Genomic DNA, 21,467 nt, shown 5'->3' with positions numbered 1-21,467 from the left:
ATTTTCATTGTTGATTTTGATAGTCGAGCAATCTGTTAACAATGGCTATGTTTTGTTTCCTCTGTGAGTAAATTTCTTGCATCGTTAATATTTCTTGTATAAGCAATCATTCAAAACAATTCCAGAGGAAACGCTGAATCCGATACAAGAAGTTCGTAATCCACAAATCCATTCTAGCCTTATCTGAAAGTTCTCATATAATATTCAGGTGTTAGACACATAACAACACATTCCGCTATCCACCCCAGAAATTCAAATTCAAATTCAAGACTTCATTACGTCATAGTTAGTCTTCTGCTATACAAACTCAAATCTCAAATAAAAGGTCGTACAACTAAGGATTGTCCCATGTCGAATGCCAATCAACACAACAGGAGAACTAGTACAACTTGCATTACATGGAATACATTTAGTACATGCAACATAAGAGCTGAAAAGATTGATGAACATCAAGAATTTTTCAGTCCTTAATATTTGGTATGCAGTTGTGCTGTATTGCACATCAACGCTTGCTCTTCTCATCCTTGACACTCTTGTCGTCTCTGTCATTTGTGCGGGGAGTGTACTGGCTGGTTGAAGATGGGGAGTACCCTGGTGCACTAGGAGAGTATCCTGCACTTGGACTGCATAGGAGCCAGAGAAAAAAAATAACTCAGAACCACAAGTTTTTTCTCACTTTGCTGTGACCACAGGGTAACCTGCACTCACCTGTACTGCGGGGAGCTAGGACTATAATCAGGGCTTGCACCAGAATTGTAGGGGCTGCAATTTCATAGCAAATGTTAATGAAAAAGAAATTATACAAAACAACTTGCACAAGAAATACAGAGATGCCCATAGCCCCTGAACTTCCCAACTAACGTCTTTGGCCATTTGGAAAGTTAATTTGACAATGATGATATACTCGAATTAATCAACTTGAAGCCAGATTGGATTATTAGAATCTTGAAGAATAAATAAGGCCCCTTCTAACTATAAAATGGATTCTCCTTAGAAATCAACTAGCTATATAGTACATTAAAGACTGTTCAGACAATCAATGATGAGAAAAGTTAAGGTGACCAAGTTGGAGCATTTCAATTTCTTTTACTCCTAGAGCAAGTTCCACAGAGACTCTCACTGGGAAAATTGACATAATGAATTTACCTGCTTGGGCTATAACTTGGACTAGATGGAGAATACGATGGAGATGTTGGAGAATATGAAGGTGAGGTTGGACTGCAAATCACAGAGCAAACAGTATATCAGTTAAAATACAACTTGTCAACTATCAACTGCCAAAAAGCAAGAATCAAATATTATAATGAACACAAGTTACACCATTAACTAGTATTAGTTCGTTCCTTGAACACTTACGATTAAACCAGCAGCAATTTAGATTCTCTTTTTTCAACCTAAATTATCAACTAGCATTCACAAGGTACCCAGCTTTACTACTAGCCATCAGTATGATGCAAACAACTCATTCACTTACAATAACTTCTATTATAGCACACAGTTACGGATCAGAAATTAGCACTTGGCAGGCACAAAGATCAAACACCACAAAAACCTACACAAAGATTACCTGTAACTTGGAGAGGACGGACTGTAAGGACTAGAAGGTGAGATCTTTGGACTTGTAGGTGAATATGCAAGAGAAGGGCTGTATCTTGCTGAAGGATTGTAACTTGGAGATGTAGGGCTATAACTTGGTGAGGTAGGACTGTAACTTGGAGAGGTTGGGCTATAACCAGGGGAGGTCGGGCTGTAGGCAGGTGAGGTTGGGCTATATGACGGAGAAGTTGGGCTGTATGATGGAGAGGTGGGACTGTAAGAAGGTGAGGTTGGGCTGTAAGATGGAGAGGTTGGGCTGTAAGAGGGTGACGTTGGGCTGTAAGAGGGTGAAGTGGGGCTGTAAGCAGGGGATGTTGGGCTGTATGCAGGGGATGTTGGGCTGTATGCAGGGGAGGTTGGGCTATAGCTCGGAGATGTCGGACTGTAACTTGGAGATGTAGGACTATAACTTGGTGAAGTCGGACTATAGCTAGGAGAAGTTGGGCTGTAGGTTGGAGAAGTAGGTGAGTAGGATGGGCTAGTTGGAGAATATGCAGGACTTGTTGGGCTATATCCAGGTGAACTGGGACTATATGTTGGGGAAGTGGGGCTATAACCAGGGGAAGTGGGGCTGTAACCAGGAGAAGTGGGGCTATAACCAGGAGATGATGGGCTGTATCCAGGAGAGGACGGGCTGTAACCTGGAGATGATGTAGGAGAGAAGGCCATTCCACCAACATAAGGAGAAAACTGGGCATCTGTAACAGGAGATAACCGCAGATTTGGGCTGAGCAAATAACTTGGTGACATCATGCCGTCATGATACGGGGTTCCTGTAAGTGGGGAACGAGCAGGTGTCATGCCAAATTCCAGGCCACCACCTTCCATGTAACTGGGTAAAGGGATCTCAATAGCTTGTTTTAACATCTCCTCGTTCAGATACAAGGCGCAGTCTCCAGTGCCAATTGGTGCAAGCTGACCCAACATAATGTTTTCAGTGACACCCCTTAGATGGTCCGTTTCTGCATAGACAGCAGCATCAAGCAGAATGTCCACCGTTTCCTCGAAGGAGCATCTCATCATCGGGCCAGTATCATTGCGATTAATCCCATGACGAGTTATGGCCATCAAGTGACCACGATAGGTCATGGTATCGCACAATATTGCCAAGTGTCGGTAGTTCACATAAGATCCGTCAAAGGATATGACAACACGCAATTCATCCAGCAAAGCTTTACGAACTGCCTCAATTCCTAGAACTTCGATAACTTCAATCAAGTGATTGCTTGTTGTCCTCCTTGCATCAACATCTTCATGGCACATGACAGCCAGTAGGTTAACACCTTCAGTGTCCAGCATCCACTCATTCTCTGCCTTGAATCCTTCATTCTCATCAAACTTATTTAGCTTACTGTTCTTTATGAACACCTTATTGATATCTGGTATGCCTCGAAGAGCCATTTCTGTGAGCATGTTACTCTCAATCTTCTTGAGAAATACATCATCCTCAGCTGATTCATCATTCAATTCACCCTTGGGGGCTTCATCATTCATGATACGAATACGAAGAATCAGTTTCTCAGCATTGTCATCATTGAATATACATGTCAAATCATCATCAAATTCAAGATTTATCTTCTCGGCAATATCTGCCATGCTGAGTTTCTTATCCACCATCATCTCCCGGTTCAACTCTATGCGAAGCAACCAAGGGGAGATTTTGTCAGGGTCAATCTCTTCATCAGGCATCTCATAATAGGACTTCACAAATTCCACATCTTCCTCAATAATTGTGCTCATGGGATCTGGATCATACCATACTTCTGTGGCTTGTGTCACACTGCGTAAAGTAGTGTACTCAAGAGCACACTGGACATTTTTGGCCCTCTCCTTTGTTTTACTAACATCAGGCTTCAAATATACTGAAAGAGAGGGTGTCTTGATTTTTTTAGCAACATTAATGATCTCCCTCAACCTTGGAACACCTAATGTGACGTTTTTCGCACTCACACCAGCATAGTGGAAAGTATTAAGGGTCATCTGTGTGGCAGGCTCACCAATTGACTGTGCAGCGACACACCCTATCATTTCCCCAGGAGCCACAAGTGACTGCAGAAAACGAGATTCTATCTCACCAATAACCCATTCAAAAGCTTCTCGGGTAAGTCTATATTCCTTTAAAACCCTCTTACTTGCTAAGGCACTCCGAAGCAATATATTAAAGAAAAGAGTAGCATTCTTTTGGGCTTCCATACTCAAATAATCATCACCAACCACCACCTTAAGCCTTTCCTGTAACTTGTCAACAGCTTCCACAATCTCCATAGGATGCATATCAGAAGGCCGCCGAAAATCAACCTTAAATGTCTTTTGTGCATTTAAGACAAGCCTCCTAATGTTAACAGGCAGGGGCCAAGAATTGTCACCAGTGGTCGCAATCTCTGTCCCAAGTTGGTATCTGTCAGCTTCAAGTTTCTGTACCTCCGCATCAAATACACTGCGGATTTCACGAATCGTTTTCAGATCTTCAACAGCTTCAGGCAACATGTAATTAGGATTCCAATTTGCATTATCAATTTCATATCTGTACATATCATTAAAATCAGCCTTCTTCAGCTTCAAAGATTCTAGGGGCTGCGATTCAATCCAAACAGCATCCATACCATCTTCCCCGTAAAGAAACTGAATCACATCCCCCAAGGAGTTCCGGACAGTCCCATCATACTTAACCATGATATCCTCCATTGCTTTTACCAAACGCCTCTGAATGTACCCGGTCTCCGAAGTTTTCACTGCTGTATCTATTAGACCTTCCCTACCACCCATAGCATGGAAGAAGAACTCCTGAGGCGTCAAACCCCTAAGATATGAATTTTCTACAAACCCACGACTCTCTGGACCATAATCATCTTTGGTGAAGTGTGGCAGAGTACGATCTATGAATCCAAAAGGAATTCGTTTGCCTTCAACATTCTGCTGCCCCACACAAGCAGTCATCTGAGAAATGTTGATAAAACTTCCCTTAGATCCTGCAGTAACCATAGCCTTAAGATTGTTACTTTCTGACAAGCTCTTCTGAGCACTGCTTCCAGCATCATCACGGGCCTTATTCAACACCTAAGACACGTAAAAGGCGTTAGTCTTTGTCAATGTACAAGGAGCAAGCAAAACTCTTACTCATACCTGGTTCACTCTGTTTTCAAATGATTCCATCATCGTTCGACCAGGTTCAGCCTCTAACTGCTTTTCTTGAGCAGCCCTAATAAGTTCTTTCACCTCATTCTTCGCATTTGAAATAGTTTCATTGATCTTTTCCATTGTTGCAGCATCAGCAATTGTATCACCAATTCCAATGCTGAAAGCATTCTGCAAAAGCCAATAGTTGACAAGCCATTGCGTATGTCCCAAGAATTTTCGAGCTGCATCCGGACCAACCTCTTCCCTGGATGCATTACCATTTATTATGGAATAAAGACACAAAATAAAGAATGTTTTAGGCTAGTAACAAGATTCTGCAGCAACATTCCCATGCTATTCATTCAAACTTAGCTTCAACTTCAAGATAGATATAACTACTTAGATGCTATACCACAACGAATGCATCCATACTTTGTCCATCATTTTCAAAACATTTTTAGCAATGTCCACCGTATCATAGAGTCAAAATTGTGCAGGTTCTATTACCAAAGGAAGCACAAGCAAAAATTGCTATACCAACACACATGCATATGCATATGCAACGATGCTTCTAAAATGGAGAAGAAACTACTGCTCTGTTGTGTAGTATCAGTTATCAGGGAAAATCAATTAGTTAAAGTTTTTCACCCCTTCATATCACTGGACAAGAAGTGAGGATTTTCTCTCCAGAAAGAACTATCTAATGGTTCACTTTTTGGCCAATCACACTGCAAATGCCAGAGGAGAGTCCATTAATTTTTTCGCTTTTATGGCACAAGTAACACTGTTCTAAAACATAACATCTGCTCATTTCTTCATATTCCCACAACCAGATAAATATAACTGTGTTACCAAACTATAATTTTATGTATCTGCTCATTTCTTCATATTCCCACAACCAGATAAATATAACTGGGTTACCAAACTATAATTTTACATAAAATGCATCTAGAGAGCACATACCAAATAACATGTATAAGACTACCCGTGGATGTCCCAAGCGTCTTCTTGCAAAGAGTGCCAGATAGCAATTCCCCTTTTTCTATTCGGACTTGAGTATCCCCAGGAGTTATAAATCCCTTTTCACTTTCCTGATGCCATGCTGAATATCTCAAAAGGTTTATCTGCTTTGGTATTATTAAATTGAACACTTGTTTTCCAGTCCAAAGTGGCCTAGGTTTCAAAATTGCCGGTGCAGGCACTTTTCCATCAAAATCCTCCCACCACATCAGAATATTCATGAAAACATCCTGCATATACAAATGAAAAATAGTTTACAGAGGAAATTCTCACAAGCAGAAACATAGTATTATTCGAGAAAAGCCAACTGCATGTCACCTTTTCAATAAATGTATCTCTTTTGGTGATTTTGCGGCAACCTAAAAGTGTATCCTGGACTATACCCATTACAGGCCGGTTTGATTGAGGTGACACGATGCATTTCGGAACCATCATCAGTTCCAACACTTCAGCTCTAGTTTCAAATGACTGGGGAACGTGCATGTTCATTTCATCCCCATCAAAATCAGCATTATAGGGTGAGGTTACAGACAGATTCAGACGGAAGGTTGAGTAAGGCATAATCTTTATTTTATGCCCCATTATAGACATTTTATGCAAACTCGGTTGCCGATTGAACAGGACAAAGTCACCGTCATTCAAGTGGCGCTCCACCTACATCATTGATCACATAAGTTAAGAGATATGCAACTCTAACCTTCATCATTCTCACATTAAAGGGCAAAGAGTCTCACCTTATAGCCAAGTTCTAGATGCTGATCACTACTCTTCTTCAAATATCTAAGATCAAGCCTTTGCCCATCATCCCTAATTATATATTTAGCACCAGTTTTACCTGGAGGAGGATGAGGTCCATATTCCACAAGCTCTTTCAACCTGCATTGAAGATGAAGTAGTGATGAATGGCCAATTCAAAATGAAAAATAAGCTAACAATCGGAAAATCAAAGTAAAAGAAACAAACCTTTCTATATTATAAGGCGTCACAGTTTCTGGATATGTCAGATTCAGGGCAATACTCCAAGGTACTCCCAGTTCGTCAATGTTGATGGTTGGATCAGGTGTGATCACAGTCCGAGCTGAGAAATCAACTCTCTTACCCATCAAGTTACCTCTGATCCTACCTTCTTTTGCTTTGAGCCTGCTACATATTGATTTGATTGGTCTACCAGATCTTTGTGTAGCCTACAGTGCATGCAGGTACTTCGCTTGTTAGGTAAAAGGTATTCAAGACCTTGAATCTTGACATATTGTGTCAATAAAGGAAAGAAAGTAACAATACCCTTGGCTGTCCAGGCAATTCGTTATCAAAGTAGGTGGCTATGTGGAACTGCAGTAACTGTGCAAACTCAGAGATGATGTGTGCAGGAGCCCCATTCCGCTCCTGCCTCTTTAAGTTCTCATTGTGCCTTATGATCATCGCCAATTGATGAGTTAAATCATCCTGCATTGAGAGATTGAATAATCAGAGTATGGTAAAGCTTGCAAGCTACTACACAGGGTGAGGTGCAGGGAACTTTCATTCATTTAAAAGAACAGAACCTAACATACTTTTCCTGACAGGACTAGCTGAAGTAGTAATAAAAATCCAGGAACAAGTCAAGCCAAATTGAATAGCTCAAGAGGAAGATCTCACCTCACTTCTAGAAGAAGTATCCATCATCACAGAAGGTCTAACAGGAGGCGGAGGAATAGGAAGAACTTGAAGTATCATCCAATCGGGGCGGGCATATTTTGGATTCAAACCCAGCAATTGACAATCTTCATCAGTTATTCTCTTCAAGATGCTAAGAACCTGAAATGAAATCAATCAGAAATTTTAACTGACAGTTCTTGCACACATTTCAGGTTAGAAGCCTGAAGCAAGATATCCTTTTCCCAACTTTCGGCAAGGGGGTTTTCCATTCACAACAGAGTGGCTTGGGAGCGAATATTGGAGACCCAAAAGTTTCAAAGCCATTTTTTGTTCAGGACACCGTACCTTCTCTGCAGAAAGTTGTTGTTTCCTTTCGACTGGTTCAGGCATTTGCTCCGGGTCATCGTTCTTCTTCTTTTGAATCTTGTACTCAGCAACCATTTTCATGCCATCAATAGAAATTTTTGGCTGCTGAGCACCACACCCTCCCCTAGTCTTCTTCACAGGTTCATCAGTGTCTTGACCTTGCACATCAATCTCATCGCCTCCTTCACACTTGGATTTGTTTTTGCAGGCATCTAATATCTTTTTTAGCCTATTCTTAGGGTTTCTTATTCTCAATGCTTGCTTGAACTTCGGATCCTCCTGGCAGAGATTCGAATACTATGATTAATAACATATAAAACAAACTTGTCTTCATTAAAGTTTCATGTGCCTCATCTTGCCGGAAAACTAGTTTTTTCTATTCGAGGAATCCCACCAAGTTCAGGCAGATACGGAAAACAAACAACTATCCCTGTCAGCATAACAAAATACATTGATCATGATTTATGTGAAATCATACCAAACTCCAGAAGACATATCCATTAACAAGTATTTGTAAGAAACCTTGGCATTTGGGAAGGCTTAGCTTTCAACTACAAACATCAAGCAAATGGTGATACTTACAACTAAGGATGGAAATGTGAGAAGGCATAAAAAGGTCTAAGCTTGTGAAATATATAAGGAACCTCCGTGATATAAGGAGTGCTATAGTTACATTTTTCTCAAGAAATGCTCTCATGCCCGTTAATGACACTCTCATAGTCCAACAAAAGTTACCATATCAAAACTTGGTTGGGATAAGAAATTCATCACACAGGTTATGCTCATAGCCGGATGTTTCCACATCATAAACGGCCACATGGCCATCGAAATTAATATGTAACATGAGGCAGTCCCAGTTTTCATTATTCTTCATCCTATTTTATGTTGGCGTGGTAATTGAAAATACGAGCGCCAAAGTTTTCCTTCACCGACATACTCTTAACATTTTATTTGAAACTGCGAAATAGAAGTCCCAAATTGGATATTATCAATCAATCACTAGAAATCCAATCAAAATCCGTATTCTTTCTCCATGCATGCAAGCTTTAGGGGGGAAAATGCGAAACTCTCTGTCTCACATTGCTCCAAAGTTTCAGTTTTGCATCAACTGGGGCATCAGGTAAGTACCTCGTCTGCCAAAATTTTGGAGCAATTGAAGCAAACACAACGAAGGATGCTGAGCACAGTCTTCATGAAGCCAATGTGAAACATGGGTTTTGCGAGCTCGAGGTGACCAAAGTGGCCGGGGCAGTCGGCCATGTTAGCCATACAAGTCTCGCACTTCATCTTCCTATCAATAGTCCCCAGACGAGGGTCACTCAACCCACCTGGCTTCGGCTTACCTCTCTCTGTCGTTTCACTATGTTCTATATGCACGACCGACATTTGCCTCTGCAAAGAAGAACAAAATTATCCAGTTGAGCTCCCAATTCAGCCATGCTGTTCCAAATTTAAAAAATGAAACAAAAACTAAGTAATCGTAGATTACAATTTCATCCGGGCTGAGGATGCCAAACTGGACCACCCGGATCTTGGCAACCTCGGCCGGCGAATAGGGGAACCGCAAATCCATGGCGGTTCACTCCAAATTCTAGGGTTTTTCACTTCTCCACAGCTAATTCCTAGGGTTTATGTAAGAATTCTTTCACAAACTTCCGCGAATTATTATGCAATTTGCTCGGTTGTTGTCTCTTTACTTCCTTTGGACTAATCAACTGTTTAAGACCGAGGAAGAAAATGGGTGGAGAGAGAGAGAGAGAGAGAGGTGCAGAGCACCAGGAAAGAGTAGAAATCGCGGAGACTAGAGCTAAAGATGAGGGTTTGGGCCTTTAATAGTGTCGTTACCCGTTTCACGCGGTGTTCGATCTCTTCTTTTCCTATTTTTCGCATTAAAATTTAAAAGTATGATAAAAAAAATAATTATATCTATATATATTATATTAATATTATTAAGCTTGGGCTATTCTCTTAGATGGGCTTGGGCTTGTAAGAATGATACACTAAAATTATCTTATGGCCTTCTTCTTGATTTAAACAATTTTTTAAACCAAAAAAAAAAAATCAACGTACTTGTACTTAAACTTCACATTAAACTCAAACAAACTCCTAACTTTGTGATAGAAATGTCTTCAATTATATCTGTTCACACAAAATTTAGATTGTATTTAAGAGCGTGCCTTTGTGTGTGTTATATGCGTTCTTTTATACATATGTATATAAATAGAAATGATAATTATACAACTTATAACAATATATTAGATCCGGGCTTATACTCAAACCCATTAAAAAAATATAGATTTGGTGCGGATTGGACCCTACCTATAAATACCCATTGGTCTATTTATCCAATTGGGACCCAATAAATATATTTATTTTTCTTCGCTATTCAATTTGATTATTATTTATCAATTGATTTAACTTCAAATAAACAAATTTTAAAAACTTAAAGTATCATACATTATTTATCACGTAATATTTTCATAAAATTATTTTGTAAAGGGTATAATAATGATATATTATTTTAAAAATTATAAAAAAAAAGTTATTTGTAAATTGGTCTCAATAATTCTGAATTTACTTATAAATTATTAGGGTGTTAAAAGTTCGATTAATCGGTCGAAAATCGATTGAATCAAATTTTTAGTTCGTACTGAAATTCAAACCAAAAATTCAGTTAGGTCTTCGGTTAATTTTAGAAAAAAAAAAATTTGGTACAATCAACCGGTATAGTTTGGTTAGGTCGATCAGCCGTATCGATCAAATAACTGAAATTAAAAAAATATATTTATATAATATATTATATTTTTATAAAATATATTTATATAATATATTATATTTTTATAAAATATATTAATATATATCTAAATTATATTTATAAATATATACTATATTTTACAATAATATAATTAAATTTCTACTGATTTTAAATTTAAAATATAAAAATAAAGAACTATTAAATTAATTAACTAAAATATTTTTTTTCTTATGATTTGACAATTCGGTTATTAACCGAATCCAATTGAAAAAATGTTCAATTATAATTGAACCGAATCGATAAGGTCGGTTCGATTTTCGATATGCCTAAACTTTTGGTTGATTAAAAATCTATTCAATTCGATTGACTGAATTCAATACCCTATAAATTACGGGTAAAAATAGAGGAAAAAAATAATTTAATTAGTATAATTTACAGAAAAAAAAAGGTCGGAGAAAAGAAGAAAGAAAGAAAAAAAAATTCGATTTGGGTCTGACAAGACTCAAACACTGGGTCCAGATGGGTCTAGAGACCTATGCATTTTGAGTGGAGTAAAATGTATTAGATAGGGTATGAATCTAAATTAATTTATTTGGGTTATTTTTAATTTTAAATATGAATTGGATAAGATCTTAATCATTGACAGACGTAGTTCTAATATTATTAAATCAGAACCCAAAACTGAGAGAAAATTCATTATCAACTTATGACTGAATTTGTTAACAATGTTTTTCCCCCCCAAACTGTAAAGCTAAGAACCACCAACAATCTTAGCAAAGTTTTATTCTAATTGCAGACTTAGGATTCAGCAAAGGGTATCAACTCCTCCCAATTACAGGTTGTTAGAGAGCTAGAGTTGATTCACAAATTTTGAAAGCCCAATCAAAAGGAAATAAGCCACTGTCCCGCCTAAGTCCAAAGTTTAACTTGTTTTTACCACAGCTCCATCTCCAAAGTCCAAACCACCATGCAGTTCCATTTTCTGACCTAAAGCCTTAATTCAGGTACCCTGTCATTATTCATTGCAAAATTTTCTGCTTCATCACTGCATTAAAATTTTTAGATATCCGATTTCTTTGTAATCCGAGTCTCTGACTAAGATGCGATTAGATTTTGTTAAGTATCTTCACTGCTGGGTAAAAAGGTTGGCAATAATTCGCCATCGTGTTGTGGATGGATGAAATATTTCCACATCTTTCTTTTTTTATCGTTCGTTGTATTTTTTTAAATGTACATTAATAACATACTACATATGATGTGCTTATCGTGTGATTTGAGCTTGACTCACCCAAATCTGGACTACAATTCTTAAAGATTTGGTATTTAAATCCAACTTTATCCTAATACCATGATATATTCAGCGCTACGTGTCGACAATAAATTCTATGATCATGGTGAACTTTAAGGAAAATTATCCACACTAAATTTACTCTGCCACACGCTACAGCCATCGAAGAAACAAATCAAGACTAAGTTAAAGAAGAAAAACGGAAAAGAGAACATATTAAAACTAGTACATTTTCTTTTTTTTTTTTCTGAAAAAATATCTGAAAGTTAAAAGGATATGTAAAATCAAACCAAGAAACAAGTTCGATCTGAGCTAAGCATTTGCATAGAGCCCACCACCGGAAACAATCCAGCACCCATTATCGGCCTGTTAGCGGCGGCTGCTTGTTCCAACGACTGCACTTGCCTCTTCAAGAACTTCAAGTAATGCACCGCCTCATCCAACATTGAAGCAGTGTCCAACTTCGTACCACCTGGAACCATTCTCTGCAGGATCCTGATCCGCTGGCTTATCCTCTCCCGGCGGTGGCGGGCCGCCACGCTCTGCGGGTCCTTAGAAATCCGCACATTCCTCCTCTTGGGCGGCTTCACCGATTCCGGGTCGATCTGGATTGGCTGCATCACCGCAATCCGGAAAATCATCTCTCTCATCCCTTCCATCGAGCACCTTTGCTGCAATGACAAACTCGGATCATGATTCAAACTGAGTTCCATGTTTTGAGAAACGAGAGGGAGCTTTGTCTCTTGAGCATTAACCGGTGCTACGGCGTTGCCATAAAGATTCTGAAAGGTCGTGAAACTGGAGGCGCTTCCACCGGAGAATTCCAAATCCGATGATTCAGAAGTTTCCTGATAAAGCCCGTCGGAGAGTTGAGGAAACTTATCAAGCTGAGCAACCATTTCCCGGCCAGCTCCCGCATTGTTGTGGGCTAACGATGAATCCATCATGAGGTTGAAATCCATGACTTGATCAAATAAACCTCTGAAGCTGAAAAGGCAGCGAAGGAGAGATAGAGAGTTTATAATATATGGGAAACGCAGTAAGGGGAAATGGGGGTATGAAGGGTTTATATGAGATGTTGGCACGACGAATCAGTATGGATGGAGATATTATTAATACTGTTGACAGTATTAATATAAAATATTTGCTTTTATGTAGAATAGTTGGTCACTGTCAAGGCCACACCTGTCAACTCACGGATGCACAACTAATTTTTCCACTGCAACATTTTTTTTTCCAAATAAATCCATCACACTCTATTTGTTATTTTTTTCTAAATTATTCATAAATTATACAATAACTGTATAGAATTTATTATATAATTGATTTAAATTCGCTCCGATTTAATTTTAATTAAATTTTAAAAGTTATTGTCCTTTTTGTTTTTTTGCAGTATATATATATAGAACCCTATATTTTCTAGATAAATTAGATGATTGAGATTTACTACTTAAAACAAAGGGAGAGTAAACAAATTGCTCTAAGTTTGGAGAATTATAACAAGCAAATGGTTGGAATCTTATACTATAAAAAAATGTTGCCTCTAGCCTTTTCTATTAACTTCATTGGTAAAAAGTATATTACATTTTTATCCATATATAGCTGTTATAAAGTTATTGATTGTAGGTGCATATTTTGGGAGCCTCTCGAATATTTCTCAATTATTTTTTCTCGATATGAAATATTATTCTTGAGGTTAATTTGCTTCTAGTAAGAGGGATGTCTTCTTGTGAGAATGCGGTTAATGGTATTTCATATGTATAGATTTGAAATACACATAAGACACGAAGGATCTTGACCATGTGATCCATCATGATAATGTAAAATTCTCTAACACGATTACGTTGGATATCAAGGAAAAAGATAAAGCAAAAGTGTATATATATAGAGATTTCCATGGGGGTGGTGGTGAATGAATATGTATGTGTAAATGATAAAAAAAAAAAGATAAAAGAGTGAAGTGATGATGGTACGTACATGCATAAATCAAGAATTGCAGGGAGAAGACTAGAGGAGACTGATAAAGGTGCATGAACCTCTCTCTCTCTCTCTCTCTCTCTCTCTATATATATATATATATATATATATTATTGGGTTATTGCTCAAAGTCACGGCTTTCTTCAGCGTTGTTGGAAGATACATGGCTTTGGAGTGAAAAATGAACCCACACCCACAATGCACATGAAGTCTGTCAGAAAAGATAACGACTTTGATGATCAGATGATGCCCCAAACCCGAACCCCCACTTAATTCCCCTATACTTCAACTATTTTCGATTCTGCTCCAATCTAATCTATCACCCCACCGACGCCTCTCTCTCTCTTCCCTCTCTCTCTCTCTATATATATACATGTGTGTGTGATGGATTTTATATATAGTAGTGTTCATTCTTATATTAATATAAAACAGTTAAAGGGTAGATAGATATATGACAGTGTGAGGATATGATTGCTAGAATGAAGCATGTCTGAATAAGGGCAGCAGCAATTAGGAGTATGGAGGGAGCTGGAACAATGGAAAACCCTCATCATGTATTTATTTACATGTACACTATATATATATATATATATGATGGTGGAATAGTATTAAACATATATATCCTGATAAGAAGGACGTCCAAGTTGGATAAGAAAAAGGGCAAAGGATAATAAAAACTAATACCAATGATTTTATACTTTTTTTTTGGCCTGTGGGATCAGCTTGTCAGCCTCTTTTCACATGTACACATACCTGATCTCCAATCAAGACTTATTGCTTTCTTTCAGACATGACAAATGAAGAGGGCTTACACCACCTCTGACTCTGACACTACTCTAATTCTTATACAACTAATTAAATTAAGAATATTTTCTGTTTATTAGTTAATAATTATGAAATAAGACAAGTATCAATGAATGTATATGATCACTTAAAAGGTATTTACTAATTATAGAAAAATTCAAAAACACAATATTCTAATATGAACCCACCTGTCCTAATGATTCATAATTAGGCCCATGTATGAGATGTGACATATATTATATGCAAAATGGAGTAATATACATAGCTAGATATATATAATTGAATTTTCAATAAACTTAGTTGAAACGTATATATGTTCAATTTAGGAATTATGGGCAACTGAGGATGATCAGATGATCAACATCGCAGTGGTGTTCCATCAAGCAACGTCCCAATCCCAAAGAATTTTTACCTGAAAGAAGCAAAAGCAAAAGATTAGAGTAGGGGAGGGTAAAGGGTCCCCGATTTGGATTGGATGAGTGGAATTTATGTATAAGAGGAGTTGATGATAAACCCTGGAAAAGTGAAAAGGGAGAATTTACACAGAATAGTGATGAACTGAAACAAAAGCAGCAGGCACCAAGAAATTAAACCTCCTTTCAGCTTAATGGTAAGCGGTCATTATACATATTCAAGCTTTTTGCAGTGTGTGTTTCAGGGATTTATCGATCAACGTTTTGGATTCAGTTGTTTGGTTCAGTGCATTAAATTAAAGTCTTTTCTATATACATATGCTGAACATTGGATAAACCTTTCTGCCTTCATCACTTTTTTTCTTTCTTGTTTTCCACCAACCGAATTCATCATCTTAATCCCACATTTTTGTTTTACCTATATATATTTTTACTTTGCTTCCCCGCAACCCACCCATCCACATTTTGCAGCTTGGAATTTATATATTTGGGGTATGTCAAATTAAAGACTTCGAATGAAAAGCAAGCAGCGCCCATGGCCTAATGGATAAGGCGCTTGACTTCTAATCAAGCGATTGTGGGTTCGAGTCCCACTGGGCGTGCATCTCTCTCTTTTGAGGTTTTAATTAATTAATATTAATTTTTATTTTCTTAACAGCCGTCGTATATAAGAGCGGAGGCGCGCGTGCCCCATTTGCCGAAACGAACAGCGACGCGTCAAAAGCAGGCCTGCAGCGGCTCCAGCCGGTGATAAATGAGTGCCCCCAACCCCCAAGCCAAGAGTCAAGCCAGTCAGTAAAAGCAAACACGCAATCATTTTCCATAGCTGTCATCCATTTCACCCCCTTTTATCTTTTTCCATTCTTATCTCCTGCAGTCTGCATTTCCATTCCCCTTACTACTTCCACCACTTCTTAATAAATTTTCCCTTGCCTTTTCAATAATAATAATTTTTCATTTTCGATTATTTGCGTCATATTAAAAATAATAATAATTTAAATCAACTCTAATTTAACTAATACATAACTATATAACACCCACAATATTAATTATTATGTAATTAATTTGAAACACGATTTATTTTAAAAATCGATCAGTACCGTAGTAGCAGTCCAGAAGTGACAATAATAATGTCTGTTACCGGTGCAACAAAATGTCAAATCCAATTATGCAATATAAAGTTGCAATTTCATAAATATCGCCCTTCCCTTCTAATGATTAGAAATGAAAATTCGTGACAGTTTATAAAAGGTTACACCAACTCAATTCAAAATTTTAAATATTTTTCTCTCAATATGAAAGTGCTATCATATGTAGGATATTCCGGGGGAATTTGGATTTGGATTTAACTCGCGTTCAAATTTAACTAAATTATATAACAAATATAATGTAATTTGTATACAGTTAGAAAAAAATAAATAAATTATAATACACTTACTATGTGATTCGATTTCCCTAAACGTTAATTTTCCGAAATGTAGTTACTCAAGTAAGATTACTAAGAGGTCATGGTGATGTTGAAGTCTTGCAACTAAAAACCTACGGCTTTGTTTGGATTTGTATTCTTGCATTTTTTCGAGATAAGATAAAACACATTCAATGTTTGTTTTTGTATTTTTACACTTTATTTGCGTGTTTTTTTGTTTTTCAACTTTGTATATTATTATATATATATAATATAAAACAGACATAATTTGATGCACAGTATTTTTTTTCTTCCAAAAATATAACATTAAACATAAAATATTTATATATATACATATTTATATATAAAAATATATGATTTGACAATAAATAGTGATTTTTGTCTCCCACATCCCAACATCATACCTACGCCACTTATTTTAAATAACCACAAAACACAAATCCAAACATATCATCTATTTTCAACAAATACTTACTTATCTCTATTTTTCTCTCTTTATTTTCAAAACAAAACAAAATAACTAAAACACAAATCCAAACACAATGTACGAGTTTGAATCTCATGGATATAGATTTGTACTTTATAGTCTACATTTTTAATACCAATATCTTATTTATTTATTTACTCTTAATATATTAATTAATTAAATTAATGTTTGAATTTGTACATTGCTAATAAACAAAGTATGATTACAAAAAAATTAAGTAATCCTATAACAAATGTATTTAAAATCATTAGTGAAAAATATTAAAGTAACGTGTATATTTATGTTTTGAGCTACTCATGTGACTTGCTGTCCCCAGCATACAAACAACAAACACTCTGATCTCACACAGAGCCGGAGAACCTATTCCTCTCCTCTTCTGCTTAATTCCTTTCTACACATGGACTCCGCTAAGCCCTTGCTCTTTTCCATTGCTCTCCTCTTCACTATCCTCGTCGCCGCAGCTCAATTAGCGGATAAATCCACCTTCCATATCTCCGCCGATGCGCTGGAACAGTGGGAAACGGGGATCTCATTCTATAATGAAGAGCTTGGAGAAGGCATGGAGGAAGAAGCTGTCGACGGCGCGCCCAATCGGAGGTCGCTTTTCTGGAAGAGAGCGATCCATTACTACATTTCTTACGGCGCCTTGTCGGCGAACAGAGTACCGTGCCCGCCGCGCTCAGGTAGGTCGTATTACACGCATAATTGTTACAGAGCTAGGGGTCCGGTCCACCCGTACACTCGAGGCTGTTCCGCCATTACTCGTTGCCGCCAGTCATTCTAATGTGTGCGCCTGTGAGCGTTTTGTGCTATTTTTTCAGTTTTTGTTGTTGAGTAAATGTGTGTTTGCTGCTGATTTTGAGTTTGGAGGGGAAAATCTCGCAGATCTGTTGGGGGTGGTTGCGATCGCGCGACGATATCATTATTGTGATATTGTTTGTTAATGTAGAATTAATTGTGTTATGATGAGTTTGATTGTGTTAATTAATCTGTTTGGTTTTGTTGGCATGAACTGATCTTTTCTTATGCTTGCTTGTCATTTTTATCATGCTTCCACCTATCTTAATGACCTACGTAATCTATAATTAAATCAATGTGTTGCTCTCAACAATCGAAAACAACATTTTATTGCTTGAACTTCATTTATCCCTGCATCTTCCTTTCCCTTCTTTTCCTTTTGCCCCAAGTTGATCCACTGCGGGCAAATTTTGTTTTTTATACGAGGGGCAAAGTAGATTTCAGAATTCAAGTGGTAATGTACCAACATAAGAGAGTTCACGTTCTCATATGGGAAATAAACAAAAGTTGATGTACTAATTAATTAACTTTTTAGGCTTAGAACACATGTGCCACATTAGGAATTAATCAGGGTTTAAGAAGATTACCAGTATTATCCAGTGCACGTGCATATGCAATTAATTCTTTAAATCCTCCAACTCAGTGGTCTTACCCTTTCAATTAAATTCTCACTCGCAATACAGCTGTTCAATATTTATGCCAACCGCTGTCCACAAAGAGAAATTCTAGCTTGAGATTGTCCACGTCGAACGTAATTATATGATGGATTGTCGCATTTATTAGTTGATTGCTATATATTTTTTTAGAAGATATTTGATTGTATGATAAATATATTATCTACCTGTAATTTGGGTGTAGTCAAATCTTATTTGTTTTTGCCATCCACTACACAAATAAATTAACAGGACATATTTAAATCTAATAAGTGCTCCTTTGATCGTATGATTGAGCAGACTAAAATGTAAAAACAATTTTTTATTTTGTTCGCCTCTTTCCCCAAATTCATTTTTGGAATTAAATTATATCAAAATTATATTTTAATGAAAATTATAATTTGTAACTTTTAATCCTCAATATAGTTATTTTTAATTATTAATTACTTATTAAACCCATTAAATACTTTTTAATTCCTTCATTAATCTTAATAACAAATCCTTTTGATATTTACTTGCTGAAAATTGTGATCCCCGCTTCCATAGAACAATATCGTGGCAACGTAGACCTAAGTGGTCATATTGAATCCTTGGGAGCCATCACAAGTACGGCCGGCCTATATTTGAAAGAAAATGCCGTGTTCGTCCAGCGGCTTAAATGAGGTATGATAACTTCCTTATGGTCTAACATTCTTGCGAATGCATTATCTTCATTTTGCTTCGTGCTATGAGGAAAAATAGAGTGAAGAGTTACTGTGAGACTGACTTGCTTCGTTCTTTATGACTTGACATGATAGAGGTTTCATCAAAATTCACATTATAGATAGCTACGTCTTCTTTTATGAAATTCATAATCAGTAAAAAAAGAATTAGGGTTGTCCTTGTTAACTAGTAATTAATTAAAATTCATTTGTTTTCTTTTCTTTCCCCCCACTCCAAAATAAAGAAAGTACCATACCTTGGGCGGATAGCGGGCAGGACAATTCAAACTAACTGGTCCTCACCTCATTACTCTGAGGAATTGCTTGAACTGCTGGTGAGATGGAATCGAAATGATCCAGTAGAAAATGGTAAAGGAACCACCTCAGCATCTGGAAGTCCTTTCGTAGCAACTCATCCCTCTTTGTCAGGTATAACTATTGAACTTGGGGCTTATTACTCTATTCTACCGCCTTAGATAGAGATCGATCGGCCTAATCGGAAAATATATTCAACCAATCCTAATCCTTTTACCTGCTAACATCTCAGAAGATTTCACAAAGCCCTTATCACTTAGTTTTCAACTTTTCAGGATTAGCTTAGCGGATGAATTAGTAGTTGTTGTTCTTGTTTCTTTAGTACCTTCAATAGTTCCTATCCCTGTCATGTTCCTTGGATTATTTACAAGTGGTATTTAAGTTATTATTTTTGCAACTTTAGCCGCGGCTTATATACGTGAATCCATGCAGGGCCATCATTGAAATAGTCTTTTTTTTTTTTTTAGCTTAGTGCAAAGCAATGTATGTGGCTAACGACGATTTATTTAAGGAAAAGAAATATACAAGACTCTGTATATGATAGAAAGTAATAGAAACAAAAAAAAATAAAAAATTACGATATTAGAGAGTTGTCAAAAAAAAGTCTTAAGAATGATGTTAGTTTTGAAATTTACCTACAATTTACAATTATGTACTGAAATACATATATATATATATATAATTGTCAATTCAAATGTCATAATCACTTTTCTTAAAATTAATTATTTGAAAAATAATTTTCTCATAATTAATTATACAATTGTCAGGTCAAACTCGACAAGAATGTAGCAAAGGCAAAAGAGCAATTATTTGTTCGCTGAATTTATAGACTCTTTAAGAATGTCCTATAATATATTAACATGTTCATAAAAAAATTGAATATTGTTTGGGAAAGGCATTAGAATGCATTATAAGTTCCGAAGTCAGATTACATAAGCTTAGAAATTGTAGACAGGTCCCAGCGTGATCTCACCTTTAACTAGCTTGATTATGTAAGCCATAAAATTGTCATCACCACTGTTTTATAATAAGCTCTACCTGATCCAAAGTCTGGGCTTGTCAACAATCCAGATCCACTAATGTTGGGTTCTGCCCTTTTGATTTTAGCGACTCCATGTTTCCATCGTCCATTATGTTTCACTTCTGCTCGTCCTAACTCATGAGGGGCAGGGCCTCAATTGGAATTGACTTAAAATTTTACTTTCTTAGACCATGATCAAGTTAATAAAACAATTAATACTCACTTTTCAAAAATAATAATAATAATTAACACTTGGTTAGCGGTAGATACCCTATTGATCGGGTCGTATCAGATGACAATGAGGCATTCAAATAATACACAAGTCGAAAGTTCTTATGGACTTTAACCAATACGAAGAATCAGATCTGAGGTGAGTTGTGCCTTTCTATCTGGTCTTGCTTTCCCTTATTACTCTAAGATTCACACACTAATATGAGATTTTAGTTTGATGACCTCTTTCCTCCCATGATGTCAACATTTCCTTTCTGTCTGTATATATTTTCTGTGTCCCAATCATGATTCATGTCCGCATGTTTCGATTTTTATCTAACTTGTCTCATTATTATTATTGTTGTTGTACCTTTTGAAAGAGACCCGCACACCATGCTAAGTGCCCCTAAATAGCCAAGTACAGAATGGGACTGTTGGGAACGAAAATCACGCGGAAAACTCTGATTTGGACGATGATGGTTTGGAGTAATGGGTGAAGAAGAAGCCCCAATTGGTTAGCCCTCTTGGTAATACCTTTGGGCCACATATGGACGGCCATCTTGCTACATGTAAACACGAAAATCGGTACCACTTGTGATTCCAAATACTTTCTTTTGTCTTCTAATTCAATTAAGACGCCATGTTCTTCATGTGTGAAGTGCAAATGTTCCACTTGTAATTTAATTTTTTGTGAAGCTTTGGTTGGCCATGCTTAATTTAGTCAGCTAATTACACCTAATTTAATTGACAGTATTGAGTTCTAATGATCTTGACAGAGGTTTGGTACCACTAATAAATGAATATTGATATATTTTTATAGTAGTTGAGTTATATATTTTTTATATTGATAATTGACGTAATTAAAATTTATAATGTAATTATAAA

The 21,467-nt window shown here is 36.8% G+C and overlaps 2 protein-coding genes, 1 long non-coding RNA gene and 1 other non-coding gene across 4 annotated transcripts; 2 read left to right on the top strand and 2 right to left on the bottom strand.

Moving 5' to 3' along the window:
- Window positions 1-251: 251 nt before the first annotated feature.
- LOC105177613 (DNA-directed RNA polymerase II subunit RPB1) lies at window positions 252-9,558 on the bottom strand. Its single transcript, XM_011100827.3, has 14 exons — window positions 9,224-9,558; window positions 8,863-9,126; window positions 7,714-8,013; window positions 7,369-7,527; window positions 7,015-7,176; window positions 6,697-6,917; window positions 6,468-6,609; window positions 6,052-6,387; window positions 5,677-5,963; window positions 4,720-4,978; window positions 1,568-4,653; window positions 1,147-1,218; window positions 709-762; window positions 252-623 (listed from the first exon to the last, which is right to left on the bottom strand). The coding sequence occupies exons 1-14, from the start codon at window positions 9,305-9,307 to the stop codon at window positions 503-505; spliced, it is 5,547 nt and encodes a 1,848-aa protein (XP_011099129.1). The 5' UTR covers window positions 9,308-9,558; the 3' UTR covers window positions 252-502.
- Window positions 9,559-11,889: 2,331 nt separating this feature from the next.
- On the bottom strand, window positions 11,890-12,878 carry LOC105177654 (transcription factor HEC2). Its single transcript, XM_011100877.3, has one exon. The coding sequence runs from the start codon at window positions 12,737-12,739 to the stop codon at window positions 12,062-12,064; it is 678 nt and encodes a 225-aa protein (XP_011099179.1). The 5' UTR covers window positions 12,740-12,878; the 3' UTR covers window positions 11,890-12,061.
- Window positions 12,879-15,500: 2,622 nt separating this feature from the next.
- Window positions 15,501-15,573, top strand: TRNAR-UCU (transfer RNA arginine (anticodon UCU)). The gene has a single exon. It is a non-coding gene; the product is annotated as a tRNA-Arg (tRNA).
- Window positions 15,574-17,663: 2,090 nt separating this feature from the next.
- Window positions 17,664-21,232, top strand: LOC110013185 (uncharacterized). The gene is made up of 2 exons (XR_016067202.1): window positions 17,664-18,998; window positions 19,282-21,232. It is a non-coding gene; the product is annotated as an uncharacterized LOC110013185 (long non-coding RNA).
- The last annotated feature ends 235 nt before the right edge of the window (window positions 21,233-21,467 follow it).

This window comes from Sesamum indicum, linkage group LG9 (assembly GCF_026168435.1).
Source record: "Sesamum indicum cultivar Baizhima isolate 11 linkage group LG9, ASM2616843v1, whole genome shotgun sequence".
In the NCBI taxonomy this organism is placed as follows: Eukaryota; Viridiplantae; Streptophyta; class Magnoliopsida; order Lamiales; family Pedaliaceae; genus Sesamum; species Sesamum indicum.
This window is presented reverse-complemented; position numbering and strand designations above follow the sequence as displayed.